At 40.9% G+C, this 20,043-nt stretch overlaps 1 protein-coding gene across 7 annotated transcripts; it reads right to left on the bottom strand.

The window, feature by feature from the left end:
- Nucleotides 1-743: 743 nt before the first annotated feature.
- Nucleotides 744-19,690, bottom strand: ccdc9b (coiled-coil domain containing 9B). Of its 7 annotated transcripts, XM_020614561.1 has the most exons (13): nucleotides 19,365-19,689; nucleotides 16,614-16,721; nucleotides 16,347-16,451; nucleotides 16,024-16,179; nucleotides 15,172-15,321; nucleotides 9,407-9,585; nucleotides 7,481-7,530; nucleotides 7,302-7,352; nucleotides 7,016-7,112; nucleotides 6,101-6,134; nucleotides 5,391-5,997; nucleotides 5,230-5,312; nucleotides 745-4,880 (listed from the first exon to the last, which is right to left on the bottom strand). In XM_020614561.1, the coding sequence occupies exons 1-13, from the start codon at nucleotides 19,374-19,376 to the stop codon at nucleotides 4,854-4,856; spliced, it is 1,659 nt and encodes a 552-aa protein (XP_020470217.1). In that variant the 5' UTR covers nucleotides 19,377-19,689; the 3' UTR covers nucleotides 745-4,853. The 7 variants fall into 7 exon arrangements, with proteins under 7 accessions (XP_020470216.1, XP_020470218.1, XP_020470219.1 ...); XM_020614560.1 differs by having other exon boundaries at nucleotides 744-5,312; nucleotides 19,365-19,690; XM_020614562.1 differs by lacking the exon at nucleotides 19,365-19,689 and adding an exon at nucleotides 18,788-19,353 and having other exon boundaries at nucleotides 744-5,312.
- Between the last annotated feature and the right edge of the window lie 353 nt (nucleotides 19,691-20,043).

Below are 20,043 nucleotides of genomic sequence, written 5' to 3'. Positions count from 1 at the left end.
ATGTGTAATATGGATTTTCTACAGAAAAAGAAACTGAAAATTCTTAAAAATGACAGCTGACACTGGACAGAGAACATGCAAACTCCAAACAGAAAGGCATGGGTCCAAGTGATGTAACAATAAGCAAAACCATTTTTTGAGTGGAGGGAAACTTTAAAGTTCTGCTTTCCAGAAGAATTTTCCTCATCAGACTGGACAGGCAAGGCTTTTCCAACAAAGCTGAGGAAATAAAGGCCTGTCAATATAGCACCAGTTGAACAAGACACCATCGTACAAGTTATGAAATATTAACATGAGGCCTTTGCAGTAGTGGGGAAGAATATGAGGGCGGGGAACAATAACTTTTTCAAATAATTAAAGGGCAAACATGGTGTTATATAAATCAAAATTGAAACTGTGTGTATATGTAGATGCTGTGTTGTTATATTTTAGGCAGTTTAATGTCATCTCAAGGCTTGTAAAATACATGGTACTAATTTTCCAATCATTGCTAGATAGCAGAAGTGAAACACAGTGACACAGTTTCAGGCGACTACATGAGTACATGACTTTAAGGCTATCAGAGTGGTAGGACATTATTTCTGGCCCTTTTTTTAGCATCAGTAAAAGTGAGCTTTAAGCGGTAACATCAGGTAACTAGCTAGCAACATTTACAATTGTTACCTATAATAATATGTTAAATGTAATAATAATCACATTTAACACATTTTAAGATGCAGGAGTAAAGACTAAATCACAAGATTAATGTCAAACTAATGATCCTACAGTCACACACATAACTTTGTTTATACTGCCAGGCATTTGATTAGCTTTATTAGATGATGCTGACAAAAGAGACTGACTCCCAGTCAATATGGCAAGCAGTACATAGACATCTTGGAGAGAAAGAGAGAGTGGGGTGTGGGGGAAACCACACACTCTCCCTGATCAGGGCAGCTGCTGACATGTGGTCGTCTCATCCTGAACCATGACAGGGCTCACTGGGGATTGACACCCTGTCTGGGAGAGATTCTACCAGGATCGCAAGACCAGGACAGACCTCGCTTCCACTTAACTTACATTCATCAGTGATAATGAAACACCTTGACAACCTCCATCTGTTACTTCACTGTGTTTAAACCAAGGTTGATAAAAGGCATCACAAACCCATGATTCAGATTTTAACTTAAAGTCATGGTTTTGGGGAAGAAATGTTGTCACATGAATGTAATGTAAAGATAATGATAAGATAACTCCAGTGGTGCTGGTAGAGGAGCACTGCTACCTTTGGACAGCACCATCCTAGCTGTTTACAGGCTTTATGCTAAAATAACTGGTTACAGGCTGTAGATTCAAATTTACCCAGCAGGTGTGAGAATGGTTTTCACCTTTTCATCTAACTCTTATTACATGTTTTGGGAATGTTTTTACCAAAATCTCAAACTATTCTTTTATACTAATGTTTTCCACAGCAGACTGGTGTCATGGCTCATGGCTCATTTATGACCCAAATCATTTTCCAGTCAAATTTTGACAAGCCACAGTCCCTCTGTTGCCACACAAAAACAGGATCCGGAGTGATCCTCAATGACAAGGCCTCAGCAGCATAGTGGTTAAAGGCTGCTTTGGTCAAAAGTTGAGTTTGATTTTTCTGAAGGAGGCCAAGCTTCTGAAGTTTCTCTTTACAGTGGAGCTGGCATAACCCTAAACTGCACTTCAATCCCCTAACAGCCTACAGGCCTTTTGTCCATAATATCAACACCTCCACTGTAGTGTACTACTGCATCAGACCCTTCAAATTATTTGCTAGCTTAGCAACTGAGTGAGACAGCAAGTTTTATAATCTCATTTGAAGGGGCCCGAAACCTTCAAGGTAGTACTGAAAAGAATAACTAAAGAAAGCAAAGCATTTCAGTTCAGCCTGGAGGAGAGCAAAGCTGCCGTGCACTGTAACCCCAGTCACAGGAACATAAGCGTCGGTGGCAGGAGGCAATTACAATAACAGCCTTAGGAGGAGATAATTAAAACAGTAGCAGCTATGGGAGGTCCCACCTGTAGGGTTGAGAAAGAGCTGTTTCCAGTGCAACAGCCCTACAGAGAGCTCATCAGAAATTAATCTAATCCAGCTCAGTTCAGTCTTTGTGGACTGCTGCAGTGCGCTCTGCATACAGTATCTGCCCCTTTTGTCTCTGAGACTCCCTACAGTGGCCTTGTATGTTTGTTAATACATAAAGACTGAGAAGATTCAAACTCATCTGTGGTGTTATCACAGCTGCATCACACAGAGGAAGGCGGGGGAGAGGACAGGGCAAATAAAAGTAATAGCAAGTCATGATCAGAGTTTAAAATACAGAAAACTTTATTGATGTTCTGTATGTCTCCTTCTTTCCAAATTGTTGCACAGTAAATGAAGCTGTGCTGCACATAGACTTAAATTAGCAATCTGAACAGTAAAAAGCTGGGATCACACCTTGACACACACTCATACACAGGCACACACACATTTATTCCTTCCTTATGAGTGTACTGTATGTGAAAACACACAGGACAGCAATAGACACCCAGGTGGAGCAAGACAATCACAACCCCCTCTTAAAATTCTTATTTAATTGCAGCGATAATGCAGATGTCCAAAACCTAAATTATTAAGTCATATTTAAGAATAAACAGCTCTCTGGCCCTGGGTCCTAAATTTAATTTGACTAAACTGAATCCTGTCCCACAGGGAATTAAAATAAACTGGCAACCTGTCCAGGGTGTACCCCGCCTCTCGCCCCAAACACACACACTTATTAAATCAACTCAAAACAGCAGATCTTCTTCCTTGATGGCTATAGTGAATTTAAACATTGTGACTTGCTTCTTGCTTTTCCCAGTGTGCCTCTGCTAGATGAATGACTATTTGCATTTTCTGACTGGCCTCTGCAGCTAAGAGCATGCCCACTATGTTCTCTATGTACAGTTACATAACTGTTTACTATAGACCAGAGCGAGAACCGTCTTTAAGGACGTCGTTTTTCTCATGCTTCTTATTATAGCTGTCACTGACACCAAAAATAAAATAGTAGACTGGCAATAAATAAAATCAAATTCATCCATGTCAGAAAAAACAGCTACTACTGTATAATCCATCTAGATTGTTTAAAACCCCTTCTAGGTAGCATTCTGCTGTCCAGACAGAGATGCAAATAAATAAAAGCAATACTGATGCTGCACTCTTAGTACAGTACATTTAACACTGTTATTACATGAACCATGAAATAAAGGTGCACCTTCAGTATTTTCAGAAGCCAATATGCAAGGCACAGCACTGGCTACATTCTTCACAAGGAAGCTTTTTAAAAACATTTGTTGACTTTCATGATTATAAAACAGAACAAATGACAAAACAGTGCCACAAGAGAATTACAGCTGAGTCCCAGTGTTTCACTGTGGACTAAAGACTAAACACTCATAGATGTGCATGATTTCTTTTTAACAGCTCAAGTCAGTTGGTCCTGAAGGTGCCAAAACCCCCAGTAGAGAAAAAGATTGGAGACTGCTCCACCCTTCTGCACTGGGACTCTTATAACACTGAATATTCAAAAACAGTATGAGCTAACTATTAAAAAGTACTTTTTAGTGCCCAAATAAAAATCGTTGGAAGACCAGATAATGGGGATTCAGCTGTAAAATGGTACCAACTTCAGGGAACACAGTAGCAGTATGTTAAAGGGCATGTTTGACAATTTAGTTTTACAGTATCACGACGGCTTTTAAAACAGCAATGTTTTTATTTTATTAATATTTATTCTGATATTAGAAGACTGTTAGCTTCACCTTAAAGGGGTACTCCAGTGACTTAAATCTGCATGTGTGAGTCTGTGCAGCAGAGGCTGTGATATCCTGTTAGTCCAGAGTATGGCTAGCTCCAAATGCACTGGAGACTCCATTTCTCATAATTCAATGCGAGAGCATTTTTTGTTAGAGCCTCTCTGCCTGGCAAACCTCACACCACGAGTTTATAAAACAGGCTTTGTTATAAATGAGTGATTTCTTTATTAAGACCTTGCTGATATCGCTATGACATCGTCGAGGTTATTCTGTCAGACTTGAAAAGGTAGTGCTGGCCATGATGAGGAAACTGAGCGTGATGTGTAAAATCAGTGGAGTGCCCCTCTAAAGTTTCTTAATAACAAAACCATTTATGGCAATACAGTAGTAATAGTTTATAAACCTAACATTGCAGTGGTAGGTGGCCAATAAGACAATAAGTCTCAAATGTGACCTTCAATTATACATTGATTTTTGATTCATGAAAAGCCACTGACTGATGCTGGAAGAGGTTAATAAATAACATCTGCTCACACAGATCTGAGTGAAGAAATATAGACTGTAGATCTGTCACTGCTGTATCGCCATAGAATACAGACTATTTCAGTTTTGAAAATACCCATAAGGCAAAATCAGGCACAGGATCATTTAAATGTGGCTGAGTTTCTTGTCAAGGGCTACCGAAGTTAAACTGATTAGCTAGACTCCTGATATGTATCTGGACATTTTTATACAAATGTAAACATTCAATGATATTGCACTCGGTCAGCGTACTAACATTCTGTGTCACTACACTTATTTTTAGGCTGATAAAGTGCTTGGATGTAAAAAATATTTGAACAGGGAAAATGTTCACCATTCCTACATTAAATCTGAGACTTTTGAAAACTTCAGTGTGTAGAACACACCACAACAAAATTAAACCATGGTTTTGTAGGCAAGCCATAAATGGGGTATTTCAAATGAGCTACCTGAAGCAAAATGATGCATCCAAACAAAGGGGAGGCAAGGCTCTGTGTCGCTGGGTTTTGGTTTCAGTATTTACATCTTGAAAATGTCAGTCAAACAACCTTCCCATGCTCTCGTGCCTGAGAAAAAGTACAAGTACAGTAAGAATTAGTTCAAAAGTTTCCATAAGTCACATCGCTTCTCTTCTCTATATGAATAATAATAAGCAAGTGGTCATATATTTTCAGGGTGGTCCGGTGCTAGACGAGTTGAAGGGGCATTCTCTCATGAGACCATTACTCCTGCACTCAGACATAAGTGGTGGTGAACACATTTAAACTGAAATTGAATATTAGACAACTGCAATGCAGATTTACTGCCTCTTTCTCCATCTTCTTCCATTTATTGCCTCATCCATTTGCACTTCCCTCCATTAGACCATTTACACATCTATTGATTTTGCCATTCCTCTTCTTGTCTCACACTGACCTTGTCACTGCTGGTGGAGTGTGGTGGGTGTGTCTCTTCTGGCTCCAGGCTCAGAACAGACAGACCAGAGTCTATGAGTTCCTCTATGAGAGAAAACCTTAGTTATATATCATCCAAATGTACTTTCAGAAATGTCAGGGACCACTGAAGCTATTACATACCTGTGTTTGTGTTGCTCATGTTGCACTTTGTAAGTTCTACAGGCTGGAGAGAGCTCTCCTGTAAAGAAGCACAGGCTTTTTCAGCCGGGAGGGAGCCTGGAGCTGTGGACTGGGGGCTTTCCTTTTTAGTACAGTCAATGTTATTAGCTGGGGTAACAGCAGAAGCAGACAGACCACCTCCCTGATCCTGAGGACTACCATCATTCTGCTTGGCACTTTCAAGAGGCTGCTGTGGCCCCTGCATTTCATGTTTGTTCTTTTTAGGTGAGGGCATTTTTAAGGAACTCGGACTTCTGGATTCTGAGCTGACAGAGTCCTGAGGGCCTGAGGTTTGCCTCGTATGAGCCCGATGAATGAGTTTCTCTGAGAAGCGAACTTTTTTCTCCGATCCCCGAGGGGACGAGGACTCTGCCTTCCCCGGTGTGGGGGAGTCCTCTCTCAAGGTAGCAGCAGGAACTGTGGATCCACTCACTTCCACAGATGTGCCCAAAAACTCTCGGCCGGGCAACAGCTTGGTTTTTGAGTCCTGATCTTTCTGATCCTCTGCTTCAGTGTCTGTGAGGGCATCGAGTTCCTCTAAGAATTCCTCCAATGTTGTATCACATGCCTAAGGGATGAGATTAGAACAACTAATCAAGTGATTTCCCTTTTTTCAATTTTATTTACCATTGCAATTCATTTTTTGCACTCACACCAGTTTAACCTCTTACCTTTAAGCTCTCTCCTTCTTCATTCACCTGCCATCTGATAATTAAAAAGACATTTGTCAAAAGCTTTTATGTAAAAATGTGGAAATCATTGTAAATATGTGATTTTGTGTGCTTCTTTGTGCCATTCTTGTTTGTTATTCTTTTGCCCTATTACAAAGTTCAACTTACAGTAAACACTATCAAAAGGTTCAATGAGCTGTTTGCCCCATTTTTGGTATTTGTGCTATGTTAATCCTTTCCTGGCTGTAACTTCCTATTTAGCACATAGAAATGAGGTGCATTGAGCTTCATATCTAACTCTCACCAACTAAACAAAGTGTATTTCCTAAACCATCAAACAGTTCCTTTAATATTGCATAGTCAAGAATGAGAAAGAAAAGGAAAGGACGAGAAAGGCGGAGACAGGAAGCTGCGGGTAACTTAGCTCTAGCAAGCTGAGTCTTAGGTCTCAGCAGCTGTAGTATTAGTGGCCTGTGGGCTGCTGCAGGAGATCATCTGGCACAATACACTTTCACACTGAGAGGCTATAATGCTTCACTTCGAGGTCTGTGGTCTTGGGGCATTTTGAGATTATGAGCAATGCTTGTAAAACAACACACCCTGAAAGCCTCCTCACAACTCAGCACAGTAGCTTGCTTCACGACAGAAGCAAGCTGGAGGAGTAAAACATAAAAACCGTGAGATGAAACATCTTCTGGGTTATTTAGCCAAATGACCCTACTGCTAAATCAAGGTTTGTGACATCCAGGGGAATTTGTACATTGGGGCAGTAAAACAACATGTCCCACATCTGTTGTATGTATTTTATCAGTTATATAAAGTAAAGGTAAATTGAGGCTGTGGTAAGAGACATCCCATTGGTTTCATCAGCTTTAACATCAGCACCAAACTAAAGAATGTTTAGCAGTTACTGACCTCCTGGCCCTCCCAGTCAGACGATCTTTGCCTTTTGCTTTACTGCTCATCACTAGCACATTTTTAGCTCCCTTGTCTTTGCCTTGTTTCTCATGACCTAAGGCGGAAGAATGCACACAGTCACAATTTAAAGAAATTGCCATTTCTCTTCCTGCATAGATAACAGTATATCTTTAATCAGATCCTCACTGTGTGAAGGAAAATTTCTTTAACTTTTGGGGGTGGGGGGGTGGGGTGTTATCACAGCTGATACCCCTTTAACCTGTTTAATAAATAGAACAAATACCTCTTGAATCAGCGCCTGCCCTGGATTGTCCTTTTCTAGTATTTTTTCCACCTGGAATTCAGTAAAAGATAAATAATAAAGACCGAGATAGCATTGCCACCCATCGTTTTTTCATGTTTTACAGTGAAAGGATTTGTTTTCATATTCTTAGCCTGCAGTATGTGTGGTCTATGTCTCACCTCTGCTAGAGGTCCCCCAGTCTCTGTCAGGCAGGGATTTGTCTGAAAACCTAAATGTGGAGGTTCAGTTTAGACAGGAGCACAAACCAGTGTAAGCAGTGTCTTGGTCATGTTTACCTTTTTTGTTCAGGTTACATAACAACGCATCTCCACCCTGTCAACAGGCTCTTCTGACATTCCAGTATCATCACTGTGCACTATTATGGGCCTACAATGTGTCACATCACTGAGAGATTTTGCTCCATTAGTCATTTTACATTCATTGAAACCAACTAAACTGCTGAATCAAAAACACACTTCCTCTTCTGTTTTGGCTCCAGGGCCTTGTTTAAGCCGCACCAAATAAGGCAAGGCATTCCATGCCTTATCCCAAGCTAATAATAGCAGCTCTTCCCTTGACTCGTTACATTTTGGTGCTCCCTTTAAACACCAGTCAGTCAGAACCGATGAAGCCTCTTGGATGAGAGGTGAAACGTATTCGACCTAGAAATCTAAGTCCAGTTGATTTTTCAAGTTTTTTCAGCATACAGTTTGTTTAACTGATAAAAACACTAAGTGTAAGAACTAAAGTTTACAGCGAGGAAATAACACAGTCCAAAGACATGTAGCTTAGTTTGACTGGCAATTCTAAACTGCCAGTAGGAGTGAGTGTGAGTGTGCTTGGTTGTTTGTCTACACGTTAGCCCTGTGACAGACTGGCAACCTGTCCAGGGTGGACCCCGCCTCTTGCCCAAAGTCAACTGGGATAGGCTCCAGCCCCCCAACAACCCTATTCAGCAATAAGTGGTATAGATTTGGATGGATGGAACAATGGTTCAAGTGCCCATGCAAGTAGCAAAAGGGCTGTACTTGATCTCATTAAAGCAGGGGTGTGTTTTGGGCGTAATATAGAATTACCCTATCAATTTGTAACCTCACATCCCCTTTAAGAAATATGAGTTTGGATGTTTAGGGGGTTGCTAGCATACTGGTGGACTTACCAGGTCAGATGCCACAGACATCAATGCATATATATTGAAATGCACAGCACCCGATGAACACGATGCCATCTTTTTATTTTTTAAGTTTTGTCCTGCACAGCATGTCCCAGGGTATAGCAAGCACAGTGCATGAGCACAGGTGTGCATCACAAGATGGTCAAAGCAAGCCATTAACTAGCAATGATTATTTGACTGTTGAACACAGACCTGGTTTCTGCTGGTCAGTGGCGCAAACACTTTATGTGACCTCCTATTACCAACATGCCCAGAACTGACCTGGACAGAACCCATTTTTATCCGGACAAACCTGCCTCCTCAGACTGCTGCTTGGTAAAAGGGCAACGTGATGTACATGTCATGAAAACGGAAATTATGCAGGTAGGAAATTAGGAAACACAGACATGCTACTCGCCTCGCACGCCATGCATTTGTTGCAAGATAGGGCCCTTTATGATAGACTAAGATAACAGAGGGTGTTCTCAATTTTCTGACAAAGTCTTGGAAAGAAGGCAATCCCGCATGCACACAGCATGAAAACCTCTTGTACACTCATTATACATGCCTATATCCTTGTGCTCTTTCTAGGAAATTGTATAACTAAGCAGACTGAGATCTGCTTAGAGAAGGCGATTTGAGGCCAGAAGGTCACCGCTTCTATTTCCTGGACCAACTTGGGAAAAAATGAGTGGGGAAAACTGGACAAATAATACTCAGCTCTCCTGTAGCAGCTATTACCAAGTGGTCCTCTAAAAGTATTTTATTCACTACTGCTCAGTGGTTGATGGGAAGATGAGTGTGAATGCAAAGTAAACATGTTCAGGCAACATTTCTTTGACAAAGATTAAAAAGAAGTATTTTCCAATGTGAAACTGAGCGTACAGGATGCCAATAAAAAGGAAAGAGCTGTGACACAAAGTGCCATGGGAAAATTATTTAGAACTCTTACATGTTCTCAGTTTTATCCATGTCCCATGCCCGTCTCCACTGGCCCTTAGCATTTTTATGGCGTGCCACTCTCTCCCTGTCGATCTGCTCGCGCTCTTTCTTCCACCTCAGATACTCCTCCTGCTCCTCTTTCGATGTGGGGATGTTGAGGTCTGTGGTGGCCTGTGAGGTCTCTGACTCCTATGTGGACAAAAACATTTCAGTATGTTCCAAGGAATAAAAACAAGTCACTTCCTTAAATCAGATTTTTATCAGGATTCTGTCCCACTGTCATTAAAGAAGCACTGGTGTAACTAAACATTACTAAGTGCCACTCATTGTCATAATACAATACCATTGAAGCATCACTCACACACAAATCAGACCAGCAGAGGAAACAAGCTCAGCAGCCTAAAATAAAGCATAAAGTGGTCATAAACAAGAACACTCTCACACACACACACAATTACACAGTGGCAGTGCAATATAGAGATCAGTAGCGTTCAAAATACAGGAAACAAATAAGGGTGCTTCTGGTATTATCATGTATTCTACATTACTGTAAATACCAGTCACTGCCTCAATGTAAATAATAATGGTGACCTCTGGGACCATTTAACTCCTATTTGATTACAAAAAGCTTCTTGTTTATCTACCATGATGACTGTGAGGCAACATAATTGAATTCTTTGAGGTAATATTCCAGGAAACGTCTAGTGTACACGGTAACTGCAATTAGGTCGCCTTCCTCCATTGCCCTCCTAATCTGTTTATTGATTACTGTGATGAGAGCAGAGAGGATTGCTACAATAATAATATAGACAGATCTAATGCAGGTTCTTTAATACATCCAAGGGGACAGAGGCCATGTGCTCTTGTTACACAGCTGGAGCGAACTAGGACTACAGACAGTGCTGTGCTTTGAGGGAAATCGTGTAAAACACCAATGATCTCTGAGATAAATGCCTGTGACCGCTTGGTGTCTAGAGAAAAATGAAAACTGTGTGATGCTCTACATAAACAATGAAAACCAATCAAAGAAAAGAAGCACAACGCAGTATGAAACTGTGATGATGTTTTCCTCTCAGGTGTTTACAAGTCAGAACCAATTAAACATGTTGCCATCCTACATGTAGTTATTGGAGATTTTGGCTTCTGTTTTCCATCTCCTCTCCCCTCTCTTTCCTGTGGCCCCCAGAGGGTGCTGGGAGCCACTTGGGAAGGCGTTTCTTGCATGTTCCAACAAGCCATCTCCTGCTGCCACCCCAGCCGCCCAGTTAATTAGCACTTATCAATTTTTGCCTCTGAGTGTTGGTAGTGTTGGGAAAGTCTCAAACTGTCAAATTTAGATATATTATTAGAAGAAGATTAGTAAATAGTGAAAGAAAAGCATGTTCTTATTTGGATTCCTCCATCAGTTGCACTGGTTTAGGCCATAATTTGATTTGAAGGGCTTTACAGTATATTTGTTAAACAAGACTGTAACAAAGCCAAGGGCAGTCTGAGGAAAAGGCTCTCTACTTGGCATTTCCTTGAGCACGTACTCAGCTTGGACTGCAGAGCAGATAAGGTGCAGAGGTCCACTAAGGCATGAACAGCATCAATTGTCATGTAGCGTATTCAGCGGGTCTTTGAAGCCCATACTCCCTGCCTCTCCTGTTTATCACACATCTGATCTGTGAGACACCTCTGGGCTACTCCAGCAACGTTAACACATAAGGCAGTGGGAGGCAGACGGGGGCAAGCACTGTGTTGCACCTATCTGAGTGTGAATGTTTGTGATGACGGTAAGGTGCATATTTGCATTTTTCTTTTGTTTTTGTGTTTTCACATAGTGGCACAGTCATATGGAAATCTTGTATTTCACATTTGTTTTCATTTCTGTGAAACATTTGGTCATTATGAGCTGGAGCTCCAGTCCTGTGGTTTATGGGTTGTCTCAAATACTGAGAAGGTGATGTTTTCGAGACAGTGACAATATTCATGCTTACATGTTATGTGTTTATGCAAGTGAGTCTATCTTGGCAGCTAACGTATTGTGGTACCCGGTATTGCTCTGAAAGCCTGTTATATCCTTGAGTGTGCTTCTGCTCTTGTTTAACCTTATCCGGTTATAGTGGAGAGACAAGAAAAAAAAACATGAACATTACAACAATAAGGGTTACACAACAACCTGTTGCCAGTCAATTACACTTGGTTGTAAAAAGTCCCATTACTGCTGCCATGAACAGTAAAAGCAAACCAAGTGGGGGAAAAGACTCATCCACTGGGGATGTTTAAGAAGTGTGCACTGCCCCCAAGTGGACCAATGGTGCTACAGCATGACTTGGCACACGTTTGGTTTTAGGACCAGGGAAAAAAACGAGACTAAATGTAGTTCACAAAATAAAAACTATGTCAAAATGTCTCTATTTTCGTTGACCAAAACGAAGTGAAATGTTATGTTATTTCGTCTCGTTCAGTCGCGTTATTATTATTATTTTGCAGTATTTCTGTTTCCTGTGTCTCGCTTCAGGGGCCGTATCAGGTCGCACTACGCAGACACAGGCGATGTCACTTCCTTAAGCTCCATTTGCAGCATTATTTAGAAGACGACAACAAACAAAGTTAAGTCTGACACAGAGAAAGGGACCAATGGCCGGCTGGCCGGAGTTTGTCTTTTAGAGAAAAAGAAGAAATGACATTTGGAAAAACTTTCATTACATAGAAGTGGAAAAGAAAATGGAGTGGAAAAAGATGGGGAGAAATGTGGCCACAAAATCACACAACATGTGTATTGGATGTATTCTTGAGTCTATAAGGTAACAATAATATAATAAGATAACCTTGTTTGAAATGGGTTTGGCTCAAAGAAACTTTTGGTTTCATCTATACTACTAGGTACTTATACTATATTGACTAGGTTAAATAGAATTGCATTGCTAAAGAGACTAAAATACAATTTTCACTGACTAAAACTAGACTAAATGTCATCAGTTTTCGTCGACTAAAACTATACTAGACTAAAAAGAGTATGAACGTGACTAAAACTAAAATGACAGCTTCACACAAAGACTAGACTAAAACTAAAATTAAAACAGGCTGCCAAAAACAACTCTACTCTGCAGTAGGATCATCAGAGAGTGCAATTTATGGTTGAACTTCAGTGACTTGAAAAATGAAACTCTTCTTACTGCAGGTAGAGAATAGTATGAATATTGTTTCTGGTGTATTTCTGACTGCAGGTTGAGCTCTGGTGAACACAGTGAATGAGTCATGTGGCCATTAAGAGCCATGCTCGCATCAATAGCCAGAGGGAAATGACAATAAATGCTGGACCTAGTGGTCTAGTGTGCACCTACAGACAATGGCACCCACACACTTACTTACGCATACTCTCCTTCCTACCACGCACTAATGTGGTCTAGCACATATGCAAACACAAAAGGCTGACTGACTGCCTTGTTTCTTTTATACTGTCTCCTCGCAATTTCTCTTCCTCACGCTCCCTGACCCTTTTCTGGCACCTTGCCAGGCCCATCTCTTTGGCAGCATAAGGAGCCTTTTCAGAGTGAGAAGGCAGTCGAATGTTAATTAGATCAAATCAGCCCTTTCAGGGTAGTGGGAATGGGGAAACAATTGTGCCAGCAGAGGGCAGACTACTTATGGTTCCAGGGAGGAGATACAGAGGCTGCAAACAGGCTGTGAGCTGCCAAGAGTCTCCCTCGTCCTCAGTTTCCTTTCTCTTGTCTGTCTCTCTCATGAATATGAACTGACATTTTAATCATGAGGTACTTTACAGGCAGTACAATCTGACTGGCGCAGAGCCAAATAACCACACCCCTATCCCAGAGTCATTATTTATTTCCAGAGTGTCTGATGCACACACCCTCATTAGGAAAATACTGTATGTCGGTGTCAGGGCAAAGCCACAGCATTGTGCTGCTCATCTTAAATATTTTTCTAACATTTGTCAGACAGATACATGACATTATCTTCTCCCATATCACCCCTGTGCAGCATTTTTCCTGCCAATCTCAAAAGCAATGTTAAATTATACTGGTTATATAAAGAGTGAGCATGTGGAAGCCAGGTCTCTGGGATTCACAGATAACTGGTGCACTGGAGCACTGGTAAGTGTTCAAGTGCTGATTCAGTCCACATTATAAATATAGGGGCACAGACCAAGCAGGCCAGAAATAAAAGCAAGTGAACGGTGTGTTCCTGGTGCATATGAACTCAGACAGGCCAGTGAGCAGCTCTCAGTGTATATACTCTACATTTTTTGATTTAAGCCTTCACACGTTTTGTGCCTCTCCTGTCACTGGGGTGTGTCTGTGTTTACAGTGCTGAGGATAGTTGGTGCTTATTGATTGAGCAGTTTGTGTATGACCAGCAATGTGAGGAGTGGTTTGAATTTTATTCTATGGGAGTGAGGACATTTTGGCCGGTCCTCACTTTCTCACACCCTTTTTAAAGGGCTGTTTGATTTAAAACTAGGTTTTAGGGTTCAGGTTACAATTAGGTTTGGGTTACATTAAGAGCTGAGGTTAGGAGTTTAGTTGTGATGGTTAGAGTAGGGGGCTATTGAATGCATAATGTCAATGTGTGTCCTTACAAAGATAGCTATACAAATGTGTGTGTGCGCATGCGAGGCTTCAGACTGAGGCAGAGCAGCTGTTCCAGAGTTTCTGCATACCCAGGGGGCCTAAGGTTACTGACAGTGTGGCATTTCACAGGCCAGCCAAGGGTACAGCATGTGCCTTCTGCCTATCTGCATTAAACATGGGCTCTCATGCATACAGCACAGTATACAACAAAGCTACTGATGTTAAATTTGATATCTCAGTAACACTTTATTTTACAGGTCTGTAAATTTCATTTTATTTCCAAATAATTTCCTAAGATGTTTCCTGGAAAGAACCATAAAATTTGGAACTAATTATAGGTAAATATAGAGAGTGGTCCATTGGTACACTTCTAGTTATTTCTAAATGCTAAGCTAGCACAAATTTGAGGCTTTTTAGTCAGAGGACATTTAATATAATAAAGTGAGGTCTAAATTGAGAAATTTCTTTCATGAATATTCATCTGGAGGCCAATAGCAAACGCAACACAACTCAGTGAACTAAGTAAAAAAAAAATCTATATCAGAACTTTATCTCTGTTTTTCTGTAATCAGTACCAAACTAAATAGTTCCTTGCAGGAAACTTTCAAGAAGTGATTTGGAAATAGTGGACCTGTAAAATAAAGCCTTAGCGATGTCTCCAGTCTCATTCTATTATTGTTAACAAGACCTTTTGTTGCATTCTTACAGCATCTATCAATCTTTCTTGGGCTTTAGAAGGATTCTAATTTCCACACAACCAAAGGCACCCAGAGGTTGAGTCTTTTATCTTTTGCTAAAAATACAACATAGGCCCCTTAGAGTAAAAAAGAAGATAAATAACCATCAGAGCTGAGAGGGATTACACTAAAAAGATGTATAAACAGTCCTGCCTGATTCTTGGTGCTTTTAAGATTTGGTTCTACAGAGCATCTACTCTACTAATGGCTCTATTAGCAGCCCCCTTTCTTCCCACACCAGTCAATCACAGGACCAGTCCACCTCCTGTCTGCAAACCATTGTTCTCCATCACTGGAGGTGTGGGGCCATCTGACATGTCTGACATCTATGTAAAACATGTTGATGCAGCATGAGAGAAAGAATACAGAAGGGGTGTGAGAATGGAAGCAGACTGGAGGGTGCATGCCAGGTTGTAAACGCCAGTATGATCACTGGAGTGTTCAGTGTGTTTGATTCAGACCTGCACTGTTGTCTCTTTCTTGGTCATGTGAAGTTGCTGCTTCACCCTCCCTGCTGACTGCACACGCTTGGCCTGTCCATCATCTGTAGGGCTTTTAACAACTGCAGGGCCCGGCTTCTTCTCTGGCTTCTCACTCACCATTCGCTTACCCTAGAAGGATGGAAACTCATATGAGACTGCAGCAAGGTGCACTGTAATACCAGTGCCAGTGCCAGTAATACCAGTGCTACCAATGCTTAAAATTTCAGAATTGATGGAGAAAAATAAAATTAAATAAAAAATGTAATTAAAATGTGATAAATTGCTAGATTATTCCTTTATCAAATATCTGTTTAGCTCATTGTAGCTTTCTTTTTCTGTAGGTTTCTCTGTCCTTAGCTTAATTGAGCCAACACACATTGTCACCTGGTTTTTCGTACTGTTTTATTTGTTTGCCTGGTGTTCTGTTGTCCTGTCTGAAAGTTGTAATGCTGCTGTTCTGGCTAGTTCTGCCTTGACAAAAAGATTGCTAACCTCAATGGGATTTACCTGGTTAAATAAAGATTTTTAAAATAGGGTCAGCGGTCTTGCCAACAGTTCACATGATAGGATAAGTGACATTTTCAGTTCAGTATTGTCAGATTATGTCTGTTCTCTGGTCTATTTTAGTGGCACAGTATCTGAATGCTTCTAACTTTTCAGAAGGCACACTGCTGCAGGCACTTCAGCTCTTTGCTGCATAGGCATCATTAAGTGCTCCTGCTTTCTTTGCGTGTTTGTTTAATTTGTTTTCATTTATTTCAATACAGGGGTTAGGGTTCTCTTGGTTTTCCTTTTCACTTGAATTGGAAGTTCACTGTGGGGTGAAGTTACCTTTTTCCCAGCCATAGTGACCATTAGCTGTTTCCTGTGGCCCCGTCCAGTGCCCTGCAGAGGACCCTCTACCCCCTTGTCAGGCCCAGCATCTTGCTGTCCTTTTCCAGCTGGTGGACCACTGCTGAATGGCTTTGTCACCACCACACGACTCTCCTGCTCCAAACCAAAGAGGAGAACATGTTACAAAATATTTATGTAATTTGTAGCATTGTGTCCTCTGCAGAAAATCTTTCACCAAATGCTGTCTATTTACCATTCACTCTATACAGTGTTACTGACACTGGTTCTCATTTCCATCACCTCACACTGCAGACACTCACACTGGTGGACTTGTTGATTGTGATAGTTAGATCATCAGCTTTGCCCTTGCGGCTCTGCAGCGCCATTCCTTCTTCTTCTGCTCTTTTCTTGTCCTCCTCCACCTCCTAAATGCAACTCAAGGAAAGCAACAAACTAATCAGGAACTAATCAGCAAGAGCTCCTGGCCTTCACAGACAAAAACAAACATGCCTCACATTTGCATTCCTACACCTGATGGCATTCTGGACTCCACAGATAATTCTCTGCCTGTGAGCACTTGTCCTTACCTTATACCTCTTCATGAGCGCTTCATTCTTCCTGCGGAGAGCTTCAATCTTCTTGTCCAGCTCCAAGTCCCTCTCATGGTCCCTCTTGGGCATCATGTCGCTGGGGGTCTATAAGGAGATACTATACATCAAATCATTAATTCCATTGCATTTAACTAAGTCCATTTAGCAAAGCTCCTAAATGGTAAATGTTGTCTAGACACAATTTCAAGAACTTTGTAACATAAAATAGTTTAAAACTACTGCAACTCTGATTGTCATAAGGAACTATTGGATAAAAGACGAGTAAAAGGGATTATTAATCCAACTACATATTTTATGCCAGCTTTCAGTATTGAATTGATTTTGATACTCGTTGTCATGGTCACATGTTGGACTATACAAAAAATACTGAGGTTCTGTACTCACTCCTATTTTGACTACTTTTCTGTATGTTGTGAGTTTAAAAAAACAGCTATAAAATAGATACAATAATAATAATCATTATTTTAAAATAAGTGATAAAAACAACATAAAACATTTAATATTGTCTGCTTATCAATAGATAGAGTAGAAACTAAGACAAAAAGGTCAAATATTAATCACTGATGGATGAAGAGCCACATTGAATATGAGTGTATTGTGATAACACCACAGCATTAGTGCACTCTCACACCCACAGCAGATGAAGCAATGGTAGAAGAAGTACTCATTTGTTTAAAAGATAGCAATACCACAGTGTAAAAATACCGTTACAAGTAAAAGTCCTGCATTCAAAATGTCACTTAAGTAAAAGTACAACAGTGCAAACAAAAAATATACTTAAAGTACCAAAAGTCAAAGTACTCATTATGCAAAATGGCATGGTTTACATCGATGTACATCATACTATTCAATTATAAGTACTGATGCATTATTGTGTACATTTTAATGTTGCAGCTAGTAAAAGTGGAGCTCATTTTAACTACCTTACATTTATGATGTGAATTACTACTGAGCAGCGTGCAAATTTTACACCAAGGATCAATAAATCATGTAATTATACTGTATTTTGTTTTATTAGCCTCTTTCTGAAAAGTAACTAGTAGTTAAAGTAAAACTACCTTTAAAGCACAAAGAGACCAGAGGTCTGGATCAGGTGAATGAAATGTCAGAAATGCCATGAAAGAACAAACTGCAACAAGGTTCGGATCACAGTGCCTGCAGTCCGCATGTCGAAGTGTTCTTGGGCAAGACACTGAACCCCCAAGTTGCCCCAGTCAATAAGACAACTTAAATGTACTAGTGGATGGATTCTAGCCATATCCCCCTTTGTCAGTCTTTATGATAAATTGGGCTAAACTGACTGCTGTCTATAGCTTCATATTTAATATGTAGAGTCAGTCTTCTCATCTAATTCGCAGCGAGGAAGCACATAAGCGTTATTACCCAAAATGGCGGACTATTCTTTTAAAGTTATCTACCATTGTATATACAGTAAAATGCCAGCACAAGGATTCGTCACAGTATTTCAAAGGCACATGCCACAGGCAAACTGCTTACTTGTACTCAGTTCAGCAGATATGTTTTTCTCTCTTCATAACCTCAGAAGGATTTAATCCATCACATGAACAAGACAATACCCAACAAACGACAATCACTGTAAACAAAGAAGCTCTCAACTCAATCACCAAAATAATGGTTTTCCAGTTTGAATCATTGCTGGCATCATTCATTTGATCCACAGCTAAGGAAAAGAGGCCAAATGTCACCACTGCTTGCTTGTCAAAACTGTGAAACAACACAATTCATTTTGAAGTATCCCATTCTCCACACTCTGTAAAAATTATTCAGATGGGCTAAACCTTCTTGACAAGTAGAGGAAGTAGATGTGCTCTACTGTATGTGATGTTTCTATCTCAGAATGTTGACTCATGGCTAGCAGATACACAAAAACCATCACTGGGACTGCAAGAAATTGTTTGTTGCTTTTTCCATCCCTACAATTGTTACACCTGCAAAGAATGACTGCTACTGAAATGTTCAATTACTGCACTCAAATCTGACTCTCAGAAAGATGAACCTTTTGAAAATGTAAGGTGTCAGCACAGACTTTGAATAAAATAACAAGAACAGCGCATCCAGAATCCATATGCATCTCAGCCCTGTTTCAAACCTGTGAATACACAGAGAGCACAAGAAGAGTTGGGACTCACTCAGAGACGCAGCAGGCTGGAAAGTGGTTACCTCACAGCTTCTAGTTGTCAGGGTATCCAAACACAACAGACCATGAGGACATACCACTAAGAATAGGCACAAGTGAGAGATGCACTACCATTCCAATGTAACAAATCTCACAAGGCCACTGGCGAAGACTGGAGTGAACACTGGCCTACACAAACCAAAGTGGAGACAGTCTGTGCGGGGATGGCCGGTTCTGTGATTGTGCAGCAGCAAGGCTAACACACAAACATACACACACAAAAACTAGCCACACAGAGATACTGTGGGTCTGCCAGCGGATGGCAGCCATTCACGGATAGGCAGGCAAAAGAGGGAAAGGGGGGGCCTGCAGAGAGAAAGCTGCCAAGCTTCCTCCCTACCCAATGTTCCTGCCACCTACAGGAGCTACAAAAGGGGAAAGAGAGAGCCAGAGACACAACTGAAATGCTGCATGTATCCAAAGCCAAATCTGCGACACAGCAGAAGAGGAGCAGGGGAACCTAATACCAGAGAAAGAGCTGGAGAGTGAGGGATGAGAAGAAAAAGAGGAAGGAGAGAGAAGACACTCACAGGTCTTTCCATGTCAGCGGTGAGAGCTGGGCTGGGTCCAGACGTGAAGCAGCCGAGGCGGCGGAAAGGAATCAGCGATCATGCCTCGATTACAATGAGCTAAGTTGGGCAAGCAGCCAAGATGTCTAACAAATGCACAGAGCTCCCCTGTTAACAGATTTCACAGCACCCACCCTCTTCTCTCTCCCTCTCTCTCTTTCCGACCCTCCCACCCTCCTGCACATATAATCTCTCGCTCCCTTCTCCCTTTATAAAGCACTTGTTCTTTCCCCTCCTCGCTTATCCTCTGCTCAAAGCATGCTAGTTTAATCCTGTCACCTACATCACATACACTCTGTGTAATAAAATACATTTGTACATTTACTATTTTTTTTTTTTTTTTTTGTTCAAGCTTGGCAGCCACAGCAAATTTATACTATTACTTATTTGGGCATTTTATAGCAGCAAATATCTGATTGTTTCTTAGTGTGTTCTCTCCTTGTTTAAAGAAAAGGTCCATGTGCTTATAGGCATATTGGGTTAGTGGGTACTGGTATTGGTATGTTGTGTCCTGACCAAACAAAATGGTAGAAGAAAAAAGAAAAAAAAAACCAACTCACAACTACAATACATGTTTGAAAGCTTCTTGAATCACTCCCACTGCCAATGAGAAATGACAATTTAAGGTTAGAGAAGCGAG

Source organism: Monopterus albus, unplaced genomic scaffold (genome assembly GCF_001952655.1).
Source record: "Monopterus albus unplaced genomic scaffold, M_albus_1.0 scaffold147.1, whole genome shotgun sequence".
NCBI classification, from domain to species: domain Eukaryota; kingdom Metazoa; phylum Chordata; class Actinopteri; order Synbranchiformes; family Synbranchidae; genus Monopterus; species Monopterus albus.
Note: the sequence above shows the minus strand (reverse complement) of the source record. Positions and strands in the feature narration are given on the sequence as shown.

Coding starts and splice junctions, on each gene's coding strand:
- ccdc9b (XM_020614560.1), bottom strand. Junction 7,113..7,301: donor GGCAGGCGCTGATTCAAGAG/GTATTTGTTCTA, acceptor CTTCCGCCTTAG/GTCATGAGAAACAAGGCAAA. Junction 5,313..5,390: donor CATGAGCAACACAAACACAG/GTATGTAATAGC, acceptor TTTCTCTCATAG/AGGAACTCATAGACTCTGGT.